The sequence below is a fragment of the Pelophylax lessonae genome (genome assembly GCF_965119305.1).
Source record: "Pelophylax lessonae genome assembly, chromosome: 4".
NCBI lineage: Eukaryota > Metazoa > Chordata > Amphibia > Anura > Ranidae > Pelophylax > Pelophylax lessonae.
Window position 1 is genome coordinate 97,466,335 of NC_138771.1, and position 19,868 is coordinate 97,486,202.

The window sequence follows — 19,868 nt, forward strand, 5'->3', positions numbered from 1 at the left end:
TATGTAGTGGCACCTCAAGATATCCGTTTCCCCCCACCAATAATTTGTGTTACTTTAAAGAGCTTTTATAAATCAAGGGTTTGCTCTGTATTCATCAATATACAATAAGCACACTTGTAGATATTTGGTCTTTATTGCATATAGTCTGTTCAAAATTAAGTAGTAATTTATCAGCAGACTTGATGTTTGTGAAGCTGGTTACAGTACATCATGAAAAGGCACTTCTTTTGGGAATATAGGCGATGGTACTATATAAACCAAATTCACAAATTCAATCTAAAACCAAGAAGTTAAATTCAAAAAGTGCCATTTTGTTTTTTTTTTTTTTTTATAAATATTCAAGACTTTTGCTTGTTTTATTCAGAACTCACATTCAAAAGGGATTGTTTACTAAGTGCCACTCTTAAAAATATACAATCTCTAGTATTAACCTTCTGCATAATCGTATTATTCCCATCAACATAAGGTAGTTTTTTCAGTAGGATATAACCAAGTTCCTTTGAGGTCTACAAGTTTGAACCGTCTTTGTAAGCAGCCCTCAAAATTAAAAAGGAAAAACCATTTAGTGCAAGAGAACTCAGAAAATGTGGGTAGAACCCCAAATGTCCATTGGAAATTTTCATGATCTAGATACAATAGATTCTGCTTCTGATCTTCGGCATAAAAAAAAAAAAAACACACTAGCAAGCACCGTAGCAATGATTAATCTTGATCTACTGCTGATAGGGCAGTTTTTGCAATAATATTAGGTACAAACATAGCCTGTAGCTTTGTGTTCGTTTCTCTGGTTTACAGCACACTTTACAGGAGTTGATTATCTTGTACCATTCTTCCTATACCGGAAGGGAATAATGAAAGAAAACAAAACAAAGGGTTGAGGACTTTATCTACTTTTTTGTGCGCACCAGCTGAATATCTTTCTTCAACATACAGGTATCACAGCCCCAAATAGCGGAGGCTTCAGAACGAAGTAGAGCGTAGGCCATCTCAGTCATCCCTGTACATGTTCGGTGAAACCATTTCCGACAGGAGGCTTCGCACATTATAGCATCCGCAACATTATTTACTTCGACAGAACATATCCCGCATGGGTAAAATATATCTGTGGACAAAGTACCACAAAAGTCAGAATGGAGAAGCCACCTATTGCATTTCTCACTAGGGGTTACATCCGTCTTTGCCAGTCTAGAAAGTGCCGGTCTGTTACGCATTCCATTAATCTGGCCACAATCAGAAAGGTCGACTACATCGGCCTGGGAATTATCTGGATCCCTACTATTGTTTGGACTTGATATAGGGTGCGGGGGTATATCCAGATTTAGCCTGTCCTGAAGTCCAGTAGATCTCAAATGGTTATTCGATACAAGGACTGAACCTTGGTTGGTGCTGGGTATTTTTGAAGGCATGAAGTGTGGTTGGGCAGGTGTAAATGAACTATTGACATTTATTTTAAGACCCTGGGGCCTGTAAGAAGCAAGCTGGAAGTCATTTCTTGGAGCAGAATTTAGACTCATCATGCGATGGAGGTCTTCATCATTCTGGTTTGCTCTAAAGTGCTGTCCTGGCATTGTGATTGTTTGTCCTAACCCACTGTAAAAATATGACTCGCTTTCAAAACTGGATTTCTCTTGCGACCCCAAATTAAAGGGAAAGGATTTCCCCATCACCTTTAGCTCTTTTGTAAAAGGTGGTGGTGCCTCTCTTAACATCTGGCTGCCAACATTACGGGAAGGCCTTTTTGGTGAGGTATTTGGAGGGATCCTGAAAGTATTAAAGCTTTCAATGTTGGAATAACCAAGTTTACCAAAATAAGTGTAGCCTGAAATAGGAGGTATGCTATAGTCATCGTCAAATGGATTGCAGGCAATGAGGTGATCCGAGCTTGTATTTGTTGGGGGAGCAAACTCCGATAGGGGAGGTAGAGAGGATACCTAAAGGAAAAAAAAAAAAAAGAAAATAAATGAGTTGTTAGTTTTCTAGAAAATCCACCACTGCAAGCACTTGGGTTAAAGCCGGGGGTTGGCAACCCATTGATCGCAAGCCAATCGATTGTGAGCAGGTGACAAGTAGAGTGTGCCCCTTCCATGCCAACCCCCGAAACCCATATAGCATTTACTGGAACTGATCTCCTGTATTTTCCTACTGCAGCAGCTTAAAAGCCTGCTTCTCTTCTCCCTCCCGCTCAGCTACTGCAAGAGGAAAATAAAGACGACCAGTTTGAGTAAATGCCGCTCCGGTCAAGATTACCCTTCCTTCTGCTGCCCAGGCCCTCATGTGCTACCTGGTCCCCACATCACCAACAGTGCTTGCCCCTTCTCTCCTCCCACCAGCTTCTGCAGGAAATCGTTTCAGGAGGGAGAGCAGGGGGAAGGAAGGAGGGGGGATTCGGTAAATGTGTCCTTTACCGGCCTGTTCCTTTTCCAAATGAAGAGTGAGTGATCGGTACAGATTACTCAGTGTTTATTCATACCTGAAGCATAGTAAACACCGTTTACCATGTTTCAGTTTGTGACTGAACAGGGAGACTGGGCAGAGCTCTTCCTGTTCATTCATTCTGGACGGAGATTGAGGAATGTGTTCTCAATCACAAAAGTGAGACATTGGATGTCTGTTTAGACTCCTGCTATTTCACCAAAGCCCCCCAAAATGTAAAAATAAAATTGTAAAAAGAAAAAGAAAAAAAAAAAAAAAAAAAAAAAAAAAAAAAACACACAACAAAAAACTGACACAGTCCACTTTTAAGGTAGGCCAAGTTTATTTTTACAGTGACGTTTTATTTAAATTTTCTAGGTTTTCCTTACTTTTTTTTTTAGTTAGCGCTTGCTAGTAAATTTCTTAATAAAGGCGCTGAACCCTGGGGATCTTTGATCTCCTTTATGTTGCTCAGGATGATTTCCACCTTTCAAAGGTTTCACTTTGACATCTGAAAGGGCTGTAAAATGCTACTATATGTACATGGTTAACATATTCCATGCCCTTTATAAACTGTACATTATTTCTTTTGTACCTTCCCTTGAGGTTTTGACACAAGTCCTAAACAGAGATTTGTTTTTCTTAGATATACCTTTGTGCATTTCTATTGTCGGTAACCATGCTGTTTTAAATACAGTAATGTTTTGGATTTTAATTACATTGCTAATAAACGTTTTTGTAGGGGAAAAAAAAAAAAAAAAAAAAGGACAGGTTATAACCCTCCCATACTCTATTCAAAACAGAAAAAAAAAAGTTCAGCCATTAATTCTACTACAAGCCTGCGTTCACACCTGAACAGAGCATATTGCTCTGATTTCAAAGCATTTTTTGGACATTTTTAAAGCATTTTTCAGCTTTGTGCAAAAACGTTTGTATGTTTATCAAGCTTCTTGTATTTGTTCTTTTTGGGCTGGGCAGAAGGAGGAAAAAAAAAAAAAAAAAAAAAGAAGTTCTAGATGAGATAAGGAGTTCTGTAGGTGAAAAATGCATGAGAAGTTGCATAGTGCACTCTGACACGTGCTATTATGGCAGTCAAAGGGGTCAAAAAAGAATAGCTCAAGCATTTCTTTGAACATAGGGCACAAAGATCTAAGTGACTGAATGTTGAAATGTGAACAGGAACAAATACAAACAATGGGATTCTGCATATTAGGCGTAGTCAGGTGGAGTAAAACACTACAACACACTAAAGGTGTGAATGGGGTCCAAAGGTAAACTAGTATCCAATGCGTGTTTGTCAAAACAATATGCTTAAAGCCAAACTCCAGGAAATCTGAAAATTCTCCCTTGCACCAAGGCGGTGCCTACATTGCAATTACAGTGTCCTGAAAAAGTACTTTAAACCTCTTGAAATTTTCCACATTGTCGCGGTACAACCAAAAACTAAAATTTTATTGGGATGTTAGGTGATAGACAAAACACAAAGTGGCACATAAATTGTGAAGTTGAAGGAAAATTTTTATTTTTGTAAAAAAAAAAATGTGAAAAGTGTGGCGTGCATTTGTATTCAGCCCCCTTTTCTCCGATACCCCTAATGAAAATCTAGTGGAATAAATTGCCTTCAGAAGTCACCTAATTAGTAAATAGAGGCCACTTTAACCTCAGTATAAATACAGCTGTTCTGTGAAGCCCTTAGAGGTTTATTAGAGAACCTTAGTCAACAAACAGCATCATGAAGGCCAAGGAACACAATCAGACAGGTCAGGGATAAAGTTTAAAGCAGGGTTAGGTCATAAATATCCCAAGCTTTGAACATCTCACAAAGCACTGTTCAATCCATCATCCGAAAATGGAAAGGGAATGGCACAACTGCAAACCTACCAAGACATGGCCGTCCACCTAAACTGACAGGCCGGGAAAGGAGAGCATTAACCACTTTTGGAATGGCCCTTTTTCTGACACTTGTTTATTCAGTTTTTTTTATAGAAAATAACTTAGAACCCCCCAAACATGATCTATTTTTTTTTTTAGCAGAGACTAAAATGGAGATTGTTGCAATATTTTTTTTATCACACTATTTGCGCAGCGGTTTTTCCAAATGCTTTTTATTTTTACAAAATAAGAAAACAGTAAAGTTAGCCCAATTGTTTTCTATAATGTGAAAGATAATGTTATGTCGCATAGATACCAACATGTCATGCTTCAAAATTGTGCACACTCGTGGAATGGCGACAAACATTGGTACTTAAAAATCCCCATAAGCAACACTTTAAAAACTTCTACAGATTAACTACCTAGGGACCGCCCACGTGGTAATCAGAGAAGCAGCCAAGAGGCCCATGGTAACTCTTAAGGAGCTGCAGAGATCCACAGCTCAGGTGGGAAAATCTGTCCACAGGACAATTGTTAGTCATGCACTCCACAAATCTGACCTTTATGAAAGAGTGCCAAGAAGAAAGCCATAAGTCCCATTTGCAGTTTGCCAGAAGCCATGTCGGGGACACAGCAATCATGTGGAAAAGGTGCTCTGGTCAGATGAGCCCCAATGTGAACATTTTGGCCTAAAAGCTAAAAACGCTATGTGCGGCGGAAAACTAACACTGCATATCACCCAGAACACACCATCCCCACTGTGAAACATGGTGGTGGCAGCATCATGTGGGGATGCATTTCTTCAACAGGGACAGGGAAGCTGGTCAGAATTGATGGGTAGATCAATGGAGCTAAAAATCAGGGCAATCTTAGAAGAAAACCTGTTAAGGGTCTGCAAAAGACATGAGACTGGGGCGGAGGTTCACCTTCCAGCTGGACAACGACCCAAAACATACAGCCAGAGCTACAATGGAATGGTTTAGATTAGAGCATATTCATGTGTTAAGAGTGGCCCAGTCAAAGTCCAGACCTAAATCCAATTGAGAATCTGTGGCAAGACTTGAAAATTGCTGTTCACAGACACTCTCCAGCCAATCTGACAGAGCTTGAGCTATTTTGCACAGAATGGGCAACAATTTCACTCTAGATGCGCTAAGCTGGTAGAGACATCCCCAAAAAGACTTGCAGCTGTAATTGCAGTGAAAGATGGGTTCTACAAAGCATTGACTCAGGGGGGCTGAATACAAATGCACCACACTTTTCAGAGATTGTAAAATATTTTTAAAAACCATTGATCATTTTCCTTCCACTATACAATTATGTGCCACTTTGTGTTGATCTATCAAACAAAAAACATTTAAGTTTTGTAGTTCAAGGCACTGTAAATATAAGCCAAATCACTGTATAATATTTAGCCTGTGTGAAAGTTAAAAGTCTACAAACTATGCTATATATTTTTTAAAAATGATCAATCCTGATGTACTGACTGCGACTCCTTTCTTGAGGCCCTAAAAATGCCAGGATAGTACAAATTCCCCCTAAATTAACCCTTTGAAAAATAGACAGTCCGAGGCATTTAGTAAGAGGCATGGTAAGTTATTTGAACAAAGGGAAAACAAAATCAGTGCAAACAGATTGTAAGCGCTAACGAGCAGGGCCCTCTAATTCCTCCTGTATTGAAACTGTATTGTCTTCCCTCACATTGTAAAGCGCTGCGCAAACTGTTGGCGCTATATAAATCCTGTATAATAATAATAATAATAATAATATAGGCAATGGGTTAGGGTCCTAAAGCACAGGGCAAAAGAACAAAAAATGTGGAAAACAACAATTAGTCTATAAATGTCCATATAAAGCTGAACAGGCTGACAGCAGTGCGTGGAGCAAGAAGGCAACTCTTGTGAAAACAATGAAATGAAACTCAAACGCCCACTAAGTCTAGCTTTATTAACTTTTAATGTTAACAAAAACAATGAAAACATAATAGGCACATTGGGAATGTAGAGGCAGGGTTATCCTCTGTATGATAAAAAAAAAAAAAAAAAACACGAACAAGACGAACATCTGTGGAAGAAAAGCCAATCGAACTGGGTCTGGGGCGCCACAGTCTGGTCAGCCGGTGGTTTTCGGCACTTCCGGGACCCACAGCACAGCTGGTATGACGTCACTTCACGGATGCGACGTTCCATGTTTAGTGATGCGTTTGCGGAGCATCACTAAACATAGCTCCTTCAGGCTGTAGTGACGCCATTTTTGTAATGGGCTTAGTGCAAACAGAGGTGGTGGCATCCTCCAAGGGGCGGGATTGCCAAAGCAAAATTCTTGCTCTATTCAAGAAGGTCTATGTTATTACTCAGCTAAATCCTATATTTTTTTGCATTTATGATCCACAACTAAGAATTACAATGAAAAATTAGGGAAATTAGCAAAGAAATATATCTGTATATCTATGCAAAATAATAGTTAAAGAAGGGGACTTCACTTGTGTGTAGGATTATATATATATATATATATATGCACACACACACACACACACACACACACACACACACACACTGTCGAGTACACCCCTCACATTTTTTGTAAATATTTTATTATATCTTTTCATGTGACAACACTGAAGAAATGACACTTTGCTACAATGTATAAAGTAGTGAGTGTACAGCTTGTATAAGCCTGCGTTCACATTAGGTCACTCCGACTTAGGGGGCGACCTGCACGGACTTCACATAATGGAAGTCAATGCAAGTCGCCTCCAGGTCGCCCCGAAGTAGTACAGGACCCTTTTTCTAAGTTGGAGCGACTTGTGTCGCTCCTATTAGAACGGCTCCTGTACTACACAATGGGAGCGTGAGGACCGCGACTTGTCAGGCTGACAAGTCGCGGTCCAAGTCGTACCAGTGTGAATGCAGTCTTACAGTGTAAATTTGCTGTCCCCCTCAAAATAACTCAACACACAGCCATTAATGTCTAAACCAATTGCAACAAAAGTGAGTACACCCCTAAGTGAAAATGTCAAAATTGGGCCCAATTACCCATTTTCCCTCCCCGGTGTCATGCGACTCATCCCGAATGCAAAAGATTATAGGATTTAGCTGAGTAATATGCATTCTTGAATAGAGCAAGCATTTCGCTTTTGCAATCCTGCCTCTTGGAGGATGCCACCGCCTCTGTGTCCCACGTCTCGGAAACCACCGGCAGACCAGACCGTGGAGCCCAAGATTCCGGTTGGTTAGAATTACTTCCATGGATGTTAGTCTTCTTAGTCCTTTATCAACCAGAGAATAACCCTGCCTCTACATTCCCGATGTGCCCATTAGGTTTTCACCTTTGTGAGTAACATTCCTTTGTTTTATTCACATTAAAAGTTCATAAAGCTACACTTAGTGGGCACTTGGGTTTCATTCCAGTGAGGTATTTTAAGCAGTAATTTTTTTATTTTTGGACAAAAAGTATTATATGACTGATATATATATATATTATACACATACACACACACACACACACACACACACATACACACTAACTAAACAGAGTGAACGCTAGGTGCTATAAATCTCTAAAAATACTCAAATAAGTTGGTGAAAATTCAGTATGGTTAATAATATGTGGGTAGGTACTTGATCTCTCTCACTCCCAAAATGAATATGTGGTAGGCATTTACAGGGGCAGCTGCCCAGTTAATGGCACTGTATGCAGCTAAAGAATAAAAAGAGGCGCTTGCCCAAATCTGTGTAAATAAACCCTTAAATAGGGATAGAACACTATTAAAAAGGTTTCCTAAATGTTTAAATGTTCATGCAGTCCAAATTCACAAACTAAAATGTGCATGTGTCCTAGGAAGGACAAATGCACATTTCAGTTTGTGGGTTTGGACTGTATGGACATTTGAACATATTGTAAAAATCCTAATCATGTTATATCACTGTTGAAGGTTTTTTTTTTTTAATTATTAAACATTTTCCTTTTTACACTGACCCTGTACTACTCTATAGGAGGGGTGGGGTATAATTAAATGTACCTGTCCACTGCCCTTGCGCTTCTTCTTCTCAGGACATCCCAGTTGTGGACCTGATCTCATTAATCCATCCAATCCTCCGACATCACCTGTCAAATAGAGGTCACATACTATGACACACACATAATATGTATACAAAACATTTAATATAGAATATCTGTTGTAGCACTCAGCCTGACCAAGTTTGAGTTCACACAAAATAAAAGCGGTCATTTTACCAACACTTATCCTAACAACTGTTCTAGTGCATGGTTAAAATGAAAGAATAATTCATGATTGGTTGTAAGAGACATATACAGTTTAATAAGGAAGTTCCTAATGCCAATATTGTGTTTATTTTGGACAGTACAAGGAAGGGTTGGAACATCTGCCAGGTTGTTACTGCAGCCTGAAATCATTTATACGGTGCAGCGCAACTAAAGTCATGAATACAGCAGTCCAGAGCCCAAATAAAAGTCCTGCAGAGGGAAAGCTTCCTTCGGTGAGCGATTCAAAAACCACTGGTAACATGCGTGACTGAGCCCACCACCAGCACACAGATTGCTCGCTCACCTTTAATACATGACCCCTGAACCAACAGGAGGATCACAAGGCACAGGTTCCCACTAGCCAGAGATAAGGCATGACGGGTGCAAAGAGGTCCTGGCCGCTCCAATGGTCACACAAGTCATTTCTGCCAGGAAACCTGTATGTGTTCCCTAACATTAAGTGTCTGCCCAAAAGTAAAAGATAAAAAGACTGAATAAAAAGAAAACTAATCCAGCCACCAAGACTGGTAAACTTCAATTTTTTAAAGCCCAATTAAACTTTCAGCTTAAAAAGTGTATTTACAGTGAACATTTTATTCATCCGCACATTTTATTTCAGACTTCTATTACCACTTCCTGACGGAGGGTAAAACAAACCTCAACGTCCAGACAAAAAGTTTTCTCATTTTTAAATGTTTGTAAAAAACTGTACATATCACCACAACTACTTTGTATATTCAGACAGATTTTACCTTAATTTTTTTTTTTTTAACCACTTGCCGACTGCCTAACGCCGATCTACGTCGGCAGTCAGCCCCTCACAGGCAAAGTGACGTAGGGCTACGTCACTAGCTTGTGAGGGTCTGAGGAGCGAGCGCGCGCCCCCGGAGGCGTGGTCACGGACCCCCCCCGCGCGTGGGACCAGCGGACCCGATGTCCGCCGGTCACTCGGCGATCGGCCGGGGAGAGGGAGAATGTCAGGCAGCTTGTGTAAACAAGCCACCTGTCATTCTCCTCGCTGTAAAGACACCGATCACACGGATCTAGTATGTAGATCCGTTGATCAGTGTCCTTACAGCTCAGGCCACAGCCAATCACAGTAGAAAGCACGCCCCTAGGGATACACACAGCCCCTCCCTCCCAAATAAAGTTAACCCCTTTACTACCAGTGTATTTTTACAGTAACAGTGCATATGTATAGCACTGATTACTGTAGAAATGTCACTGGTAACCCCAAAAGTGTCACAAATGTCAGTCAAGGGTCCGATCTGTCCGCCCCAATGTCGCAGTACTGCAAAAAAAAAAAAAAAAAAAATCTTTCCCTTTGTTAGTAAACGCGATAAATTTTGCGCAAACCAATCAAAATACGCTTTTTGCGATTTTTTTTACCAAATATATTTTACCAAATCATAGGTAGCATAAAACAAATTGGCCGAAAATGTTAAAAAAATTTTGATTTTTACATTTTTTTGGGGGGGAATTTCATATAAAAAAAATGTGAAAAATATTGTTATTTTTGCAAAATTGACGCCCTTTTTTTGTTTATAGCGCGTGATCAAAAAATCGCACAGGTGATCAAATACCACCAAAAGAAAGCTCTGTTTGTGGGAAAAAAAGGACGCCAAATTTGTTTAGGTACAGAGTCGCACGACCGCGCAATTGTCCGTTAAAGTCACGCAGTGCCGAATCGCAAAATACCCCCTGGTCGGAATGGGGGTAAAATCTTCCGGGGCTTAAGTGGTTAAGGACAAATCTGACTTATTTGGTGGTAAATGGTAACGGATATCTTCTGTTTTGTTTAGGAATACTGTCCCAAAATAGTAAAAAAGTATCACTTTTTTTTTTTTTTTTAAATATAGCTGAATATTTCTTGCTATTACCATACCTTTGTACCAAACAACCCAAAATACATTCTCCTGCTCCTGTCGATCACAATGATACCACATATGTGTAGGTTAGTTGTTTGAACCCGTAGTGTGGCCCAGAAATAGTGAACGTTTTGTTTTTTTATCTTACCTAAACTATACAAAAACTCAAAAAAAAAAAATAAAAATGCAGTTTTCTTAAAATCCTACCCAATATATGCTGACCCTCCTTTGATTCCAACACTGACCTATACCAAACCTTGATCTATTTTTATTTTTTTCATTTTTAGTGCCGGTTCACATTTGTGCGATGACAGAGATCGCATGTAATTCGGAGTGCACTGCTACTAAAATTACATGCGATGTCTGTGCAGTGCAAATTCAATCATACAGTTTGTATAACTGAATTTGCACCGCAATCGCACCAAACACGCACAGGACCCCTTTTTTTGGTCCGCAGCAGAATCGGATCGCATGGTGGTTCACACTAGTGCGATCCGATTCTGTGTGAACTTTCAGATCGCACTGCAATATGCAGTCTGATCTGGGGGTGTCATTAACTTTTAATTGACACCCCCAGCGTATCGCATATGGCAGTGTGAACTGCCAGGGGTGTGGATGCAATGCGGGATCACGCTGTATATTCGCAGCGTTCCCGCTTCGCAGAAATGTGAACGCTTGTCTGTTTACTTCTTTCTCTCCTGCAAGGAAAGATACAATGTATCTTTATCTACAGAAGAGAAAGAAAACACATGGACAGGCTACTGAGTGTGATCATTGTGATAGCCAGAGGCCATTGTGATTGTGATAAGTAGGGATGCACCGAAATGAAAATTCTGGGCCGAAACCGAAAATGCAGGATGCCCTTGGCCGAAAACTACTTTTCCCCCAAATAATTTTAAAATAGATAGAACAGGGGCATATACCAAAAACAGGCAGTGACGTCGTACACCTGTAGCTGCCACCCTGTCGCAGTATATGTACTGTGACGGGTTGGCAAGAGGTGAATTACCAATGGTATTAGTATTATGCAGCATGAGGGGGGTTAATGTATTGCCACTGCTGGTCACTGATGCATTTGTGACCGACCAGTGGCAGTTAATTAACCCCTTTTGTGCTGCATTAGTGCAACCAGTATCAGTGCAACCAGCACTAATGCAGCACAAAGGGGTTAATTCACTGCCACTGGTCAGTCACAAATGCATCAGTGACCAGCAGTGGCAATACAATAACCCCCTCATGCTGCATAATACTAATACCAATGGTAAGCTCGCCTCAGCTTCCCCCCCCCTGCCTCAGCGTCCTTACTGTCAGACACTCTGCTCCTCCGGTGTCCTTCATTCAAAAAAAGACGTGCCTCTGGCCAGCGGCCCGCCTCCCGGTGATGTCACTACTACTACCATCTGTGCATGAATGAACTAACAGGCCGGGCGGGAGGGCGAGCGAGCGGCCGCTAATAGCTATAACTATGTGAGCGCTTCACTTCCCTGTCAGAGGAGATACCCGCATGACAGGGAAGTGAAGCGCTCACATAGTTATAGCAATAGCAGAGGCGGGACTTTTCAAACCTGCGCTGCGCCCTCCTCCTTCCTCGTGGCGGCCATTAATTTCGGCATGTTTAACCCATTTTCGGCCAAAATGGGATAGGCCTACTTTCGGCCGAAAATTTCGGTGGCCGAAATTTCGGTGCATCCCTAGTGATAAGTGATTGTGAACCGGGAGTCCCGATCATTGGTGAGAGCCCAGTTTGTGTGCTGGGAATACCCTGTGCAGCACGCTCCCAGCACAAACACAGGAACACATACTGTATATGTGGCGCCCAGACAAAGCCCACCTCCTGGATGCCACATATGTGTTACTGAGTCGTTGTGGGGTTAATCTGAACAATCTGGAAGTTTGTAAACTTACACACATTTCCTTCCTTGACACATCCAGTAGACCTGGCCACAGACCTGGCCTTCTGAATTACAGAGGAGCCGAGGAGGAGTTTCAGGAGGGGGGGGGGGTCAGTTCAGAAATCATTACATGCAGACAGTTGGCCAATGGGGGTCACCATTTCTGGTGACAACCAGGGATCCCCTGCCTTTGGAGGGATTTCCCTTCACTGCCTGCTTTTGGCTATACAGTAAACCCCCGCTCCATTGCGGTTCAGTTTTTGCGGTCCCGGTATATTTTTTTGTAATGTTATTTTACTATATAAATCATTAGAAATGAAATATTTTTGTGTTTTCCATAGCTCTTGCTATGTCTCTCAGTATTATGTGTTTAAATGAGTTTCTATTGTTTTAAAAGTGTGTTTAAAGACCTTAAAATGCTTTTACGCGTACAGTGACAGTAAAAAAAACATGCCTACAATGCATTTTAATAGGGTTTTTCTATTTAGCGGATTTTCACGTTTCGCGGCTGGGTCCGGAACGTAACCCCCGCAATGGAGGGGGGTTTACTGTAGTACAGGAAGTGATGGAAATCTCCCCATTGAAAACAGATGGCAAAATAAGCCTGACAGGGATTAGAAACCTCCCAAATAAATAAATAATAAATAAAAAAAAGCGCTTTGTTTTCTGTTCTACTTTAGGGCTTAATCAGATCCAATTACATCAGAGACAGTTGCAGCATTTTCCATTATTTCCAGCACAAAGTTTCCAGCTTTCTTTCTTTGTAAGAACCCAATAGCTGCATTCATACCTTCACCTATGGCATTTCTTTTCCATGGGTTTGATACATGAAGAGTATGCATTGCATTCAACTGAACCATGGCCATATTCTCTCGGATAGCCTTGTGTTCATTCAGATTCACTAAAAGGTCATCAAGACATATGACTTGAGTACATTTCCTAGAAAACACGGACATTCCGTGCAGCTGGGACAATACGAGGACATGTGAGGGGAAACTTGTATTTGCCATATGTTTAAAGACATTCAAGCCTTAAAGAGCAAGTGAACCCTGAAGAAATATATCCAGTAATCATATGTCTAGAGAGTAGAACATTTCCAAACTCACCAGGATACGAATTAGCCTTATAGGACCCATCTTACTGTTTGTGCAGCTTGGTTTCTTTATCATCTGTTCCAGCCCAAGACGGCGCCATGTTTGCTGTTGCCTTCCAATTCCAGCCTCATCTGTGCTTCCGCCCTTTCCTTTGTCAATGCCAGAATCTCGTGCATACTCAGTAAAGATTTACCAAGCCTCGTTTCAGAATACAGTTACCTTGGCGGTAGAGCTGCACGATTCTGGCTAAAATGAGAATCACGATTTTTTTGCTTAGAATAAAGATCACGATTCTCTCACGATTCTCGGCGCAACATCATCTTTTTTTTTTTTTTTTTTTTTCAAATATTTTATTTTAGAAAAGGAACCACAGTTGAAAAACAAGCTGAAACACGTTCCATACAGATATTTGTAACTGAAAGGGCATAACACAGATAGGTGAACAATAACATCACATCGAAATACACAGGATGACCCGATATAATCCAATAACCAACCCTAGATTCGGGGAAGGTGCGGGCACCTCCACCCTAAGCCATGAATGACCAGGCCCCACACAACTATGCGAGGAAACCGTATTATATGAGAAAGGAAGAACCGTTCCCAACCGCCGCTCCCTACTTTTTTCTAAGAGAAAGAAAAGGAAGAAGAGAAAGAGAACGGGGTCCCAGACGGGACCACAAACAAATACCACAAGAAGGGATAATGGAGGAAAGAGGAGGAGAAAAAAGGACAAAGGGGGGGGGAAGGGGGGTGAGAGGGCCAGAAGGGGAAACTCCCCGCATGGACGAACCCACGGGCACACCCGGGGCAATAATCAACCGCAAATCAGAGACCTGCCCCTGTCGGATAGCACAAAGGCATTCCAGAAACCCCAAATCTGAGTATATCGTTCCCTGCGATGCTGCCTCGTGAGGGTGAGGTCCTCCATCCTGTTTATATCCTCCATCCTGCGCATACAGTCCCCAATAGTCGGCACTCCTGTCGTCTTCCAAAGTACCGGAATGCAAGCCTTCGCGGCGCTCAGAACATGAGGGATAATTGATTTTTTGCACTTCGAGATAGGCATGGGGGAAACCTGGAGCAGGAAGAACTCCGGGGTATCCGGGATCTCCCGATCCGACAATTCCCCCAAAAGGGCCCGGACGTCCCGCCAGAAGGGGCGTATTCGAGGACAGGACCAAAAGACATGGAGCATGGTGCCTACTTCACCCTGGCACCGCCAGCAGAGGTTCGACGTGCCGGGGTAGAATCTGCCCAAAAGAGAGGGGACCCGATACCACCGGGTGAGAATTTTATAATTTAACTCCTGCAATTTCGCGCAGGTCGGGGTCTTCAAAGCCAGGGTATACACCTTGAGGCGCTGCGCCGGAGTAAGGTGCAGCCGTAGATCCCGTTCCCACTTGGCCAGCCCCGGCAGGACATAGTCTTCCCCCGGGGAGATCAGCAGGCTGTACGATTTAGACAGCGTGCCCGGTAGGTTCCCGCTCCCCACGCAGTATTCCTCAAACGGAGTGAGATCTCTGGAGAAAGAAGATGGATCCGGCAGGGAGCGAAGATAGTGGTGTACTTGGGCTGCATGCCAGAACCCCAGCACAAAGGGGCCGCTAGGCGACATCAGCTCCTCTATCGTTGGCCACCGAGACCCCCTGAGGAAGTGAGTGGCTTGGGAAACGCCCCGGGACATCAGTCCGCGAAATGCCGCTTCCTTCAGCCCCGGGGAGAACTCCGGGTTCCCCAGAACCGGGTAAAGCGGGGACGTCTGTGTGGAAATGGAGGGGTGGGACAAAGCGCGACGAACTGTCGCAAGCGTCACGCCTATCGTCGGGTGTTCCCGAAGGTCCCGTGGCAGGTCCCCCCTGATCCATGGCAGACCCTCCAGGGAAGCGACCGACTGCCCCCGCTCCAACTGCACCCACAATTTGCCTTCGCTATGTCTCCTCCAGTCAATCAGCCGGCCTAGGTGGACCGCAAGATGATATTTAGCAACATCCGGAAGGGCCAGGCCCCCCGAGTGTTTCGGTAAAGTCAGCTGGGCACGAGACAGCCTAGGCCTCCCCTGAGCCCAGATGAATTTCAAAAATACACTGTGGGTTTGAGTAAAGAAAGAGGTCGGGATCCGCACCGGCAAAGCATGCAGTAGGTACAAGATCTTAGGGAGAATCATCATTTTTATTAAATTGCACCGTCCGAACCAGGAATGAAGACCGACATTCCAGGTCTGGAGCAGGCCACGAATACGGGCCAGGAGGGGAGGGAAGTTCAACTCGTATATCTTGGACAAATCCGATGAAATCTGGGTCCCAAGGTATGTCAGGACACCCCGAGTCCACTTGAAGGGCAGCGTAGAGGACAAGTGCGTCAGTAGGGGGGCCGGGACGCCCACCCCCAAAGCCTCGGATTTGTGAAAGTTCACCTTCATATTGGAGCACTGGCCGTACAGGTCCAATTCCCTCATTAGGTTGGGTGCCGAGATCGCCGGGTTCGAAATGGAAAAGAGCATATCGTCGGCGTAGGCCGACACCTTACACTCCAAGTCCCCAATCCGAATGCCCGAGATGTCCGGATTGGCCCGCACTCTGCCCAAGAGCGGCTCAAGAGAGAGCGCGAACAGCAACGGGGACAGGGGACAGCCCTGCCGGGTGCCATTTGAAATGTGGAAAGGGCTAGAAAGTATCCCGTTGCACTTCACTTGGGCCGATGGGCAGGAGTAAATGTGCCCTATCCAAGACATCAACTTGTCACCGAAGCCCATTGCCCTCAATGTGGAAAGCATGAACCGCCAGTTGACGCGGTCAAACGCCTTCTCCGCGTCCGTATTAAGTAGAACGCAGGGTGTGCCTGACGTCTGGGCTGCGTGGATAAGGCTCAGGACCTTGGAGGTGTTGTCCCTCGCCTCCCGAGAGGGAATAAAGCCCACTTGATCCAAATGGACCAAATGCGGCATATGTTGGCTGAGGCGATTGGCCAGAATTTTTGTAAACACCTTCAGATCCACATTCAGCAGAGAAATGGGCCTGTAGCTGCCACAGCAAGAGGGGTCCTTTCCGTCCTTGGGCAAAACCGAAATATGAGCTCTAAGCGTGTCGGGGGGGAAGGACGACTCCCCTCTGCCCAGCGAATTGAGCCAAGTCACCCAGTGAGGCCCAAGTACGTCCATGTAAGTGGAGTAGTAAGGCAGGGTAAAGCCATCAGGACCCGGGGCCTTCCCAGCCTGCAACGCGCCCACCGCCGCCTGAAGCTCCAGCAAGGTAATAGGGGCCTCCAGCTCATCTCTGGCCTCTGCCCCCAGGGACGGGAGGTCCACCGAGGCCAGGTAGTCCTCCACAACGGGCGAGGCTCCCCCACGGTCCGGGAGGTTGTACAGGGAGGCATAGAAGTTCCGAAATTCGCCCGCGATCTGCTCGGGCAACGTAGCCGCACCCCCCGACGGAGGCTGAATACGGGGTACGTAAGACGCAAGTCTTTGCGCCTTGACCGAGGCTGCCAGCAGCCTCCCGCATTTGTTCCCCTCCATGTAAAAGGCATGGCGCGCCCTCTGGAGATCCGCCCTGGCCCTGGAAAACATAAGGTCCTGCGCCTGACGACGTAGTACAAATAGTTCCTGTTCCTCCGTCCTGTCTAGACGTTGCTTATGGGAGGTTTCCAATTTGTGGATCGCCTCCAAGAGGCGCTGTAACTGTTGCGATCTCTGCTTCTTGAGCCGAGCCCCATGCTTCATAAACACCCCGCGAATGACCGCTTTATGGGCCTCCCATATAATCCCCCTGTCGCAGTCTTCCGCTGTGTTGGTGCGAAAGAACTCAGTAAGTTCCTTCAGGACGTCCGTCCGGACTTCCTCGTTGTTGAGGAGGGAGTCACTTAGACGCCAGAAGCGCGTCCTACCCCGTGTCCCTTCAGATAGTTTATATACAAGTGAGATTGGTGCGTGGTCGGAGAAGGTCATCGTGTCGATCGTGGAGTTTATCACTGCGTGAAGCTGTCCATGCGGGATCAGGAAATAGTCGATTCTGGAGTACAGCCTGTGGGGTGGCGAGAAGAAGGAGTAGTCCCGCTCCCCACTGTGCTGCATCCTCCATACGTCGACAAGTTGCGAATCATGAAGAGCACGAAGAATCCGCTTCCGGGCAGCGTGGGACACCGAAGAGCTGCCGGAGGAGGTATCCAACCCCGGGGACAGCGGGACGTTGAAGTCGCCGCCCAAGATCAACTGTCCCATCTGGAAGGAGGCCAGTCGTTTGAGGACCCGGGCGATGAACACGTCCTGTCCGTCGTTCGGTGCATAGACGCTCGCGAGCGTCACCACAGTCTCCCCAACAGTACCTCGCAAGAACACATAGCGACCATTGGGGTCCAGCAGGGAGTCCTGGCAGGTCCAGGGCACCCTGGCAGCCACAAGAATGGACACCCCCCTCGACTTGGCAGCCGCATGCGTGGAATGATATGAATTAGGGTAGAATCTATTAGTCAGTCTCTGAATACGGTCTGTACGAAAGTGCGTCTCCTGGAGAAACGCGATATCAGCCCGCCGGCGATGCAGGTCGTTCAGAAGGACCTTGCGCTTCTCCGGGACATTGAGCCCCTTGGCATTAAGGGAGACCACAGTGAGCTCGTCCATGGCAAGGGGAAAAAAAAAAAAAAGAGGGAACAACACCAAGGGAGCGGGGGGGGGGGGGTCAGGAAGGAGATGGATCCGACAATAGGAAAGACAACGAGAGACAGACAGATAAGAGAAAGAGAAGAAACGAAAAGAGAGAGGGGTCGGGGTAAGTACCACCCCCCTCTAGCTAAAGGCAGCTAAGCCACCAGGCACTCAGAGACCCGTAGGGGTACACAAGTGCAGGCCTATGGGGGGAAGTGGGTAGATCAGGCACGGTTCGAACCGCTGTCTCCGGCCCCCACCCAGCCCATTACCAGGAGATGGCAGCGTTGAGAGGGAGACAGAGGCAGTAAAACAGTCAAGGGGGCCGTCATGGAGGCCTCTGATAAGCAGCACATGGAGAGACCCCGGAGACCGCCCCGAGACAAGGCATCCCAGAGGGCCGCTCCAGGACCACAGACATTCAAATCAGCAGCAAAAAACCAAAACTTAAATGTAAACTCTAAATTGCAGTATAAGGAACAGTAACAATGGCATCCCCCCTCCCCCCCCCCCCCCACAATCCACAGACCCGCAAAGACCCAGCGTCCACCAAAGTCCACCATCTCCCCCCGCCCTCCCCACACACCCCACCCCGCCTAGCCGAGTAAAGCATACGTCCACAGTCCCCCCACAACCAGGAACCCTGAGTAAAACTGCGCAGCCCGCGGCCGCCGCGCGGACCCCGGACCCCATCCCAGCACCCAGCTCCCCCACCCGCCACCCCCCCCCCCCCCCGTCCATCAGAGACATTATCCATCGCAGGTGAAGGGGTCCCGGGATCCCACGGGAACCCCCCCCACAGAGGACTTCAGCCCAGGGTCACGAGGCGGCGGGAGGGCCAGAGCAGGCAGCGGTAGAACAGTCCAGATGAGGGGGATGGGATACCCCCAGGCTCCCGCTACAACCGGCTCGCGGAGCGCACCACACGCCACGGGGTTCCGGCAGTTCATGGCAGGGGAGGCCATCCTGAGGCGGTGGGGTCAGTGCGGGCGCTCGGGCAAAAAACGCCTCGTGGGTAAACCGGAGAGGGGGGCGGGTAAACAGCACCAGTGGGGCAGTGGGAAGTCAATGCAGGTCGGGCACCAGCAGCGCGTGGAAGGGATGGAGGGGGTAGGGGCCAAACCGGGGGGGGGATAAGTACTCACACAGCGCACAGTTCCGTAGTGGAAGAAGCTCAGTCCTCCCTGGGAGCCACCGAGGCACTCGAGCGCTGCCGCTGTCGCTGTGGTCGAGGAGGAAGAGGTGCATCACCGCCAGCGGGGCTCCTGCCCCGGCGATCCGACGGGCGCGGGAGGAGTACCAGCCAGTCCGGGACCTGCACCGGCTGCACCCCCAGGAAGGCAAAGAGGGCTGGCAAGTCCGAGGGGGAGCGTAAGGTGAATGAGGTGTTAGACTTCCGGACAGTCAGGGCTAGCGGGTATCCCCAGCGGTAGGTGGCTCCCTCCCTGCGAGTCATGTCCAGGACAGGGCGAAGCAGCGCCCTCCGGTACAATGTGGCCCTCGAGAGGTCCGGGAGGATCCGGATCCGTGCTCCATCAAAGTCCACTGTGCGCGCCTCCCAGGCCTTCCGTATCACCAGCTCCCGGTGCGAATAACGGTGGAAACGGCACACAACGTCCCGTGGGCGTTCCGGATCCGGTGACCGGGGGCCCAGGGCCCGGTGGATTCGATCGAACTCCAGGTTTGGGGGGAGAGAGTCACCCAACAGAATGCCAAGGATCGCCGTCACGGACGCCGCCAAGTCCTCCAGTCCTGTAGCTTCAGGAATCCCTTTAAGGCGGACATTGTTCCGCCGACTGCGGTCCTCCATGTCCTCCATGTG

At 46.2% G+C, this 19,868-nt stretch overlaps 1 protein-coding gene across 1 annotated transcript in view; it reads right to left on the reverse strand.

The window, feature by feature from the left end:
• Positions 1-580: 580 nt before the first annotated feature.
• PYGO1 (pygopus family PHD finger 1) overlaps positions 581-19,868 on the reverse strand; it is a 32,179-nt gene continuing 12,891 nt past the window's right edge. The window contains exons 2-3 of the mRNA XM_082252832.1: positions 8,306-8,391; positions 581-1,931 (exon numbers count right to left, since the gene is read on the reverse strand). Coding sequence (XP_082108958.1) covers positions 888-1,931; positions 8,306-8,391 — 1,130 coding nt within the window. The 3' untranslated portion in view covers positions 581-887. The remainder of the gene's footprint in view (positions 1,932-8,305; positions 8,392-19,868) is intronic.